Here is a 9,968-nt window from a genome sequence, read left to right on the forward strand (position 1 = left end):
CCCAAACCCCAAACTCCCATCGAATGTATATACAAACATTCGTTCTAGAAACTTATATCTTATAAACTAGATTGATTTTTGACTAGAGCAAAATTTATTTTTTCAACAGTAAATATCAATCACATATATGAAATGTGTCCGAATTGCGCATTAAAGAAGATTCTGAGATACAATATAGTTTCCTTAAGACACAGTTTGATTTTATAGTTTGATTTGATTTTCAGAGCTCTTCGACTCTCTATTCGTTCAGTTATTTATAAAAATTTATAAGAAGTTATTTATAAGAAACGATATACCTTCCTTGAAGAAAAGAATCAGTCAAGAATAAAGTATGCGTTGTCGTTCTTTTGTAATAAGCAAAACCCTAAATCCCAATAGAATCCATTCCACTCAATCGCAATCTACTCACAATCAGTTCCAATTTACTCAGTTATTTTCGTTATACTATATCCGTAAACGGATTCATTATCCATTGCAAATACTAATTATCATTCCGTTTAACCTTTCCATTGTGTAACTAATCAGAAACGCAATCTGAGCTCCTTCAAGTGTTTCTAGAATAAAGCCTTTATTCTCTGTTGCGATACAGTGAGTTTTATTTTAATTTTTACCCAGCTCCCTTTCTAATTCGACAATAAACGTTCACAATACGAGACAAGATATTTAAAACATGTTAAGCTTCATTAACGAAAAGAACTGTCCGATCACAGAGACCCAGATGTGTCTCTATTCAAGCTTTTGTTCGCCTCAATTTACCATATACCTCGCTGAACTTGCACTCCGCCACTGTCACATACATATTCAAGGCTCAACGATCCGGAAACAAGTTGCTCATGGTTATTCCGAACAAGTTGAAAAGATATTCAGCTCATCTATCAGTCGATGACAACATAGACGCAATTAAAATATCGTTACAGGCACATTCTACACTCGATAACTGGATTAATTAAGTACATGAATGCATTCATGAACCTAACGGGTTCTTGAAAATTTTCCTATGCGATAATCATACATCGAACATGACTAGTCACATACGAGTACTGACTATGGAAAATTTGGTTTACAGGAAAACATTATATGTCATTCTTGAAATGAAATGACACTGTATTTTTATCTATATTACTCTAATACTTTATTACTAACTGAAGAAAAATATACACTGGTTTTTTCTATAATATTTATTATGTATATGTATATGTAGGATACTAAAAGAAATCGCGAATCGGCTATTGACAACAAAAACAAATTGTAAACCGATATTTTGGAGGTGAAGCGTAGGTTAAGGAAAGCATAAAAGCGTGGTCCTTGACAACCAAAACAGAGTCCAATTTTGGAGATGAAGCGTAGGTTAAGGAAAGCATAAAAGCGTGGTCCTTGACAACCAAAACAGAGTCCTTTGACATCGATTGTGAACAGCACAAGCGTGAGTCGCTTGGTGTTGGAAAAAGAGTTTTAAAAGAGTGCGTCTTTGTGTGTTTTCCTTATCTTGGTGTTCTTTCCTGAGTTAAATCAGTTTACGAGTTTTGAGTTTGTGTTATTGTGTTTTTCTTCTTTCGTCAATTTTTGGTGTCTCAAGACCAGTTTTCGCCATCCTACATATATATATATTTTCTATTGTATTATCAAAAAATAATTAAAATTACACACACTTTCCTCGTGGCCGTACTCACTCTGCACGTGGCCGCACACTCACGCCATATTACTTTTTCTGATCTTTTGTTTTCCACTCTCGTTCCCCTCTCCTCATGTAGACGTCGCTACCTTACAGGATACAGAGGTACTCTTAACACTAACAATTTAGTTCTTATTGTACAAACGCTCTATATACCTTGTTTTATTCACACTAACGCAACTGACTCATCTAACGAGGACTGAGGATTGAATACTGACTTATTGCCGAAAATCTTCATATATATACACATCGCTCTCCCTACTCCAACTACGGAAGCTCGTATCTACCAATTATATACATATAATTGCCTACAATCATGTATGTCATACTCTACGCTCAAACTGAATCGTAAAATAGAAATTAAATACCAATAGATGACTTTCATCTCAATTCTAGTTAACCCTTCATAATGTCATTTCCTGTAGTTATAAAAAAAATGAAATGAAACGATTCCATGCATCAATTGTCGTCACAAAATTATTGGTACACATTTCAAAACTTAATAATTTTAACAATGTCAATATTTTGTAGGGTATCCTTTTTGTTCTGTCACTTCAGAAACACGCTTTGGCATAGATTCTATAAGTTTCTTTAAAATATTCTTCCTCTATCTTATGCCATTCCTCTTCTAATCTACTTTGCATTTCCGCTTTATTAGTTATCGAATGCTTTCGTATTTTTTTTATCTAATCTGTCCCATGTCATCTCAATGGGATTTAGATCGGGTGACTGAGGTAGTGTATTTATGATCTTTGGATAGTAGTATAACTACCACTCTTAAATAATTTTTGATTTGTGATAATAGCGATACCCGAAAATTCCTATGAATCAGGACTGGGGTTCAATTCTTCCATTTCTAGCTGATTTTTGTTCTACAATCCATTTCTTGTCCAAGAAAACATTGTAAATAAACAATTGTAAATCGAATTCGTAATAAGAAAATTCATTTTTTACAATTTCTTAATAATTTATCTCATCTACAAGTGCTTCTTCAAGTCTAAGCATGTTACATGTAGTTTCTCCAGTAACGTTACCAAAGATTGTATGTTTATTCTGCAAATCTGGTGTAGAACTAAGAGTAAAGAAAAATTGGGAACCATTGTTATCTTTTCCAGCATTAGCCACAGCAATTAAATCTCATCAACAAAAAAGTAATCTTGTATGAAATTTATCTTAAAACACATATATCCAATAATTATTTTTGAATAAAAAAGGAATTCATTTTATTTTTAAATATAGTCTCACTTTAAATAGTTCTCCATATGTTTTACCACTTTCTCCTGTACCTGTGGGATCACTACCTTGTGTTATGAATCCTTTGATAATTCTATGAAATATAGTGTCACCCTAATAACCTTCCATACATAATTGTATGAAATTTCTACAAGCCTTTGGAGTTTCTTTTTTCCATAATTCTAACTTAATATCACCAACAGTTATTTTCATTACAACCTAGTTTGACAAATATATTAGTTTCATTAATGTAAAATACTTATAAAATCAAATTTATTAAAATTTATTATTTATTATTGTAATTCAAATTAGAAATTATTTAATACACTAATATATAAATTTAGAAAGTAAATATTGTATATCGGTTAAATTTTTGAAAACAGATATACAACCTATTGAAATATTATTAACTAATACTTATTACTTTATCCTTAGTGGCTGGCTCATGCATATAAATATTACTCATGTTTGTAAGTCTTCTATAATAAAAAAATCCTTCATCAATAACATTTCATATTAAATCTTTAGTCATTTACAAATCTGTCAACCAAATGGTTCTTTTTTCGAATAATCATCAGCAAAAGGTAAGACTTACCTTTTACCTCCTTTTAACGTTGTCTTTATTGGCCCAATCAATTCCATGTGCCACAACCCATTATTCCAGCAGCTTTTATAGCTTCCTAGTTCCTATAGATATTTCTACACATTTGTGTCTAAATGCAACATTTACACTCTATATTCAATTTATCTTTAACTTTTATAACTATTACCAAGTAGTCATTCTCCATCTCTTCAATGATCCTGATATTTGCATGTTGACACCACACAACCTTCTCCGTTGATGCATATGCCATCCTTTTTCTTTTTCTTGATTTGACATAATATACATTTCCCCTTCTCAGTGTCTTTATTCCAACCACTCTCTTTTCTTTATCTCCCTTAGCTCCATAATTCAGAAACATAACACATTAGCGATGATTATTAACTTTGATATTAATATTTATTTAGATCAGCAGTACAACATACCTCTCAATCTCAGCGTATTCTCTATATTTAGTTGTTATAAGAGGCCATCACCTAAATTAATTTCATTCCTTTTGGTCTGTCTAGGCCATCTCCATTTTTTGAATTTTTATTTGACCATTAAAGATTTCTATCTTGTATGTTATATTGTTAGCCTAGCTAGAATCCAATAGACTCATGGCTCCATGATAGTGATATTCCATGTGTCCAATATTTTTCCACTGTTGCACGTGCCTGATTATTTTAACAGAATATTGTCTTTTCACAATCAAGCTCTGCTATCACTAATAAAAGGTGGAAAAACAATGGCTCATAACTTACACTATTTAATTAAAACTAAAGGTTATGTTAATATAAAGATTTACATTCTTTTGCGTGATGCAGGAACACCTGTATGGATACAATAATGCTTCCGGTATTTGTTTGCAATATCTTCTCATTTCCTATGCACTCTCCTGTTCACTTGGAGAAAAATTAACAAATCACATAATTTCTGTGATTAATTTATGAATGAAGGACTTGCATTCTCCTTGTCAGCCGAAGAGGCTACCAATGCGTGAAGACGCCATGACGGTGATGGAACACGCCCTATAAAACAGCTAGGGATTCGTTTTTAGGGCACTAGCCTACCAACGTGCCGAGGAAATAAAACACTTACCAAACAGCAAAGCGGCTACTTATTAAAATCCTCTTCAAATGAGACAAATTTTTTCGCTCAAGTTTCATTTTATTTTTACCAAACCTCGTAATAAATATTCAAGTTTATGTATCACAGAAATCATTTATTTCAGAAAACCAGAGATTCCTTTACAAGATATTTCTAAATTGCTATTGAAATCTAAGCCGAGGTATTAAAATTTAGGATTAATTGCACAAGGCAGTTTGACTACATTCTCTAAACTATAATACTTCTGCTGACATTGTTTTGCGAACAATTGAAATATTCATGAAAATTCTTTCTAGTTATTGGGTTATTACTGCAATAAATATAACAATGCACGCAATACAATACATACAGGGTGTCCCAACAACACTAGTACAAACTAAGGAGGTGATTCTACACGAAAAAACAAATCGAAAATTTGAAGAATTTAAGAATAACATTTTTAATGTAATGTTAATGTAAGAATAACATTTTTTTAGTCGAAGCTTCGCTCTCGAGAAAATCGCCTACCTCCCTACTGGCTGCACTATCGCTACTGGGAGACCATACATACACACAAAATACAGTAGTTAATCAAAGCGATTGAATCGTAAAACTCTCAAATTATAATGCCACATATTTGTTCAATACATACATTAGTAGCACGTGTCTACATTTACAATTACAGCCATTAAACACACGCGACTATTCAATGGAATCTTTTCATGACATTATAATTCATTAACTATTTCGCAAGACAAAATGTAACACTTCATTCTAGATAAAACTGTTGGCGCAAACAATTTTTTAAATAATTCGTACATAGTTAATAACCGTCTTTTCATAAGACCTTCAAGTGGTTACACTAGGTTACTATGAAAGCCAGAAGGTGATAACACAATAGCCTCATTTTCATCGAATTTTACAACTTCTCCTCAATTTTCACATTTTTTTCTCCTTCTTTGGAAGCTTTTAATGCAAACTGGCACAACGATCACGGCATGCCAAATAATTTCACAATTCTTGCAACAGTCAACCACACGAGTCAAAAAATATATGAGACACCCAGTTTCTAAATCTCAGGCTTATCCGAGTACATTATGAAATGCCTCCAACATCGTCCGACTTCTAACAAATGAAATTTACAAGATCGCAAATATTTGTCGAATTATATTATCCTTTCACTTAATGCCAGGAACGGCTGATCCTACATAAGACCTTCAAGTGGTTACACTAGGTTACTATGAAAGCCAGAAGGTGATAACACAATAGCCTCATTTTCATCGAATTTTACAACTTCTCCTCAATTTTCACATTTTTTTCTCCTTCTTTGGAAGCTTTTAATGCAAACTGGCACAACGATCACGGCATGCCAAATAATTTCACAATTCTTGCAACAGTCAACCACACGAGTCAAAAAATATATGAGACACCCAGTTTCTAAATCTCAGGCTTATCCGAGTACATTATGAAATGCCTCCAACATCGTCCGACTTCTAACAAATGAAATTTACAAGATCGCAAATATTTGTCGAATTATATTATCCTTTCACTTAATGCCAGGAACGGCTGATCCTCTAAATATTTATTTGCACAAATGATTCGGTTAAAACCATAAAACAATAAGTATTTATTGCTTTAAATCTACAGTTGAATCCACGTATATCATTTTGTCTACATCGTACAATTATCTGACATACAAGTACATAACCTTTGCTACTCTCACGTTCAAGGAAAACGTTTGATAGGACAGCTGGCACTGGTGAGATTACTGACAAGTTCCAGATAAAACGCAATTTACTCTCATTTTGCTTCATCCTTGCTTCTTCTCTGCTTTTCCCTCTTTTCAGAGTTACATCTGCCTCCATAATTCTCACGTTTTCCACTTTCCAATGAACTGCTCCTTCAACTGCAAGTGAAAACAATTCTATGATTTCGGTACACTTTATTCTCTCGATTCAAAGAATCTCTCCATCAGTCTTACGTTCTCGTTCCATACTCACCTCCTTGAAAACGCAGAAAGGTGCTCGTCAATCGTCTGTTTTATAATTACTTTGGTAGTAAGTGCATTGTTGGAATTCAGCATTTCATCGTGGAATCATTTGTAAAATGTTAAATATGGACAGTCAAACAGTTCGTTGAACACCTCTATTTTCCATATGGCACAATTCTTCTGCGTTTTCATCATTATGACATTTGTTATCTTCGATAGGGTTTGAAATACTCGTATCTAAAATTTCAAGTAAATTTTGATAGTTTGCACTGCTGTGGATAATATTTCCTCCAAATCTGCACAGTGGACGCGAAGGAACTGCGACGAGGCTTTATCCATTGTTTTCCTCTTCTGACAGCAACTGGTCGACATCGCGATAATGCGATCTTCAAAATTTTCGTTGTAAGGTTACTCAAAGATAAATTGTATACTCAAATATCGTCCAGAAACAATATAATTTGATGGAATGTATTAAAACGAACAAAAACCGTAAAAATTTATGTAGTATCCCAATAATATACAATCTTGTTTATGTCATTATACTATGCTGGAATGCAGTTATTAACTAGTCGATTACGCTTCAATTCCAAGTAAATACGAGAATAACAATTACATATAATATTAATATAGCAACAAAAAATAGATTTCTTTTACTATTGGAAAATAAAATTTTTAAAGCTCCATATCCATATTGTTCAAATTTTTCAATTTAATATAATTTGTCGATACAGACAATAACGTATTTTATAAAAGATATCGTCAATAAAAATTCTAAACTATGTAAAAAGTCATCGATTTAACGTGGTTTACAACATTATAAGAACATGTATAAAATATCATTACTATCAATCTACAATAGAAAATTATTTTATTCCAAAAATATATATGCGTATAAAAAAAATATTTGTATCCGTGGCTTACGACTAGGCACAATTTTTTAAATTTATCGAATAAAAACATGAATTTTCATTCAATAAATTCCATGGACATATATCTAGCAATATTTCATTCGCGTCTATATTTAGCTTTCAACATGTCCAAATACATTTTTAAGGTATTTTTATCACCGTTATTTTTAAGAACTTGAAATAATGTATTTCCTTGATCATTGCGAGCATTTATTACAGCTTTGAACTGTTTAGAATTTATTGCTTTTACTTTGTTAACGATCCTGACATTACCATTTTCCGCGTCTTCGAACAATTCTTTCATTAATTTTAACAAACTGATAATATCAGGATCAGTAGAAAGACTAAACGGCGTCTTGTCGTTATTATTTTTCGCGTTATACTTTGCGCCGTGTTCCAGTAAAGTTTGAAAAATTTTCAGATTATTATATTTAGCCGCAATGTGAAGTGACGTGCTACCGGTCTTAACGGTTTTAGTATTAACAAAATTATATAATTCGTCGCGATTTACATGCTGCAAAAGATTTTTAACAATCTGTTCGTGACCTTTGAAAGTGGCAACGTGCAACGATGTTTTACCCTGGCTATTAACCGAAGCAACATCTGCTCCATATTTTAAGAACACGTTTACGATATCTGCCTTGCCACTGTCAATACTGTCACATAACAATACGGAGCAATTTAAATCTGCAATAGTAACATCAGCACATTTTTCAAAAAACTGTTCAATTACTTTGACATCATTATGCTTCATCGCAAGTATTAACATTTTTCTTACAAGCTTTATAGTCGTTTTAGTACCTGGATGTTCTAGCCCCAATATCATCTTGCGTCTTTTAATTACATCGCAAAGTATTTCTGAAGCTTCGATATATTTCAACTGAGAAATAAGTATTGAAGATATGTTACCCTTTGTTGAGAGTGTCTCTTCGTGATCTTCCCCCAAAATCTTTCGGTGACCGCGATATACCTCCCGAAACATTCTTAAAGCTTCTTCGCATTTTCCACGAGCTAAAGCTATTAGAGCTAAATTATTTTTTGCTCTATGGGTATAATAATGATTAGGAAGCATAAACTTAAGTTTATTATAATTTTCTTCAAAAATTTGCCGTGCTATGTCGAATTTCTTTTGAGTATAAAACACCAAACCCATATTATTTTTAGTGTTTAAAGTGGTCGGATGATCATCTCCGAAACGTTTTCTTTCTATTTCATATTGCCGCTGGAGAGAACTAAGAGCTTCACTATTCTCTGCTGTATTGCAGAGTGCTTCAGAAATTTCAGATATACGACCGTTTATAGTTGTAACCACAGGATGATCCTCTGTAAAAATGCGTTTCCATTTACTTAATAATTCAGTATAGTTCTGTAAAGCAATTTCATATTTCCCTTGATAATATAATATGTGTGCTTTAGTTAAGAAACTATGCAAAGTGTCAGGATGCTCAACACTTAAAAGCTGTTCTCGTTTATTCAAAACATCCTGACAAATTACCATTGCCTCATCGCATTTGCCTTGTTCTACTAGTGTTTGCGCAATGGCATTACGAGTTTCTAAAATCTCAGGATGGTCTGAACTAAGAACTTGTTTCTGCAAATTTAGTACTCCTTGAATCACATTAATAGCATCATCCAATTTGCCTTGCTTAAGAAGTACTGCGCCTATATTACTTTTCAATGTTAAAACTAAAGGATGACACTGGTTTAAAGTTTTAGATATAATGTCATATGCTTCTTGCAACATTTTTAAGGCTTCACTATACTTTCCTTGTTCCACGAATATACCGGCAACTAGATTTTGTGTATGCAGTGTGTCAAAATGATTTTCTCCCAATATTTGTTTTTGTGTTGTATATACCTTTCTAAGCATTTGTAAGGCTATATCATATTTACCTTGTTTGCAAAATACTGCAGCTATGTCAGATTGAATACTTAGCATCTCTGTATTTTTATTACAATACCCGTCGTTAGCTAACAAAGCATCTAATGCTATATGATAGTATTTTAAAGTTTCGTCATATTTGCCTTGGTGAAAGAATACCAAACCGATATTATATGCAACAGCTATAGATTCCAAATAGTATGGCTCAGCAATAATTTCGTTCAAAACTTTTTGAAAAATTTCACCAGCTATATTATAGTTTCCTTGGTGCATATGTATCAATCCCATAACATTTTTTGTCATCGACAAATGATATCGAACAATGTTGTTATCTTGTGATAGGGTATTTAACAAAGTCAAAAATCTCTGGCAGAATGAGAATGCTTCCTCGTACCTAACGCTCATCATAAATTCACGAATTATAAAATCTGCGACAAAGGCATACTTTATCACCAGTGCACTACATTTCTCTGTATAATTCCAAACAGATATTGCATGATTCATATTTTCTATATTTACTCCGTTGTCGATGAAATATTTTAAAGCTTTTGTTAAAATTTCTTCGTCTTTATTTTCATATTTTAATCTTCTTCTTATTACTTCCTGTACTAATT

The 9,968-nt window shown here is 32.6% G+C and overlaps 1 protein-coding gene and 1 long non-coding RNA gene across 3 annotated transcripts; both read right to left on the minus strand.

Annotated features, from left to right (window-relative positions):
- Positions 1 to 5,385: 5,385 nt before the first annotated feature.
- On the minus strand, positions 5,386 to 7,165 carry LOC108556148 (uncharacterized). 2 transcript variants are annotated; one of them, XR_001890805.1, is made up of 3 exons: positions 6,575 to 7,165; positions 5,790 to 6,480; positions 5,386 to 5,421 (listed from the first exon to the last, which is right to left on the minus strand). It is a non-coding gene; the product is annotated as an uncharacterized LOC108556148 (long non-coding RNA). The 2 variants fall into 2 exon arrangements; XR_001890804.1 differs by having other exon boundaries at positions 5,790 to 6,498.
- A 404-nt stretch (positions 7,166 to 7,569) lies between these two features.
- Positions 7,570 to 9,880, minus strand: LOC108556120 (uncharacterized). The gene is made up of 2 exons (XM_017912077.1): positions 9,366 to 9,880; positions 7,570 to 9,263 (listed from the first exon to the last, which is right to left on the minus strand). The coding sequence occupies exons 1-2, from the start codon at positions 9,856 to 9,858 to the stop codon at positions 7,570 to 7,572; spliced, it is 2,187 nt and encodes a 728-aa protein (XP_017767566.1). The 5' UTR covers positions 9,859 to 9,880.
- Positions 9,881 to 9,968: the final 88 nt, after the last annotated feature.

This window comes from Eufriesea mexicana, unplaced genomic scaffold, assembly GCF_001483705.2.
Source record: "Eufriesea mexicana isolate 0111107269 unplaced genomic scaffold, ASM148370v2 scaffold325, whole genome shotgun sequence".
NCBI classification, from domain to species: domain Eukaryota; kingdom Metazoa; phylum Arthropoda; class Insecta; order Hymenoptera; family Apidae; genus Eufriesea; species Eufriesea mexicana.

Bases quoted from the DNA above. Each gene is read 5' to 3' on its own strand.
- LOC108556120 (XM_017912077.1), bottom strand. From the start codon at position 9,858: ATGAATCATGCAATATCTGTTTGGAATTATACAGAGAAATGTAGTGCA. The intron at 9,264-9,365 runs GTAAATATGATA...CACAAAATCTAG, and splicing joins TGCAGTATTTTGCAAACAAG to TTGCCGGTATATTCGTGGAA.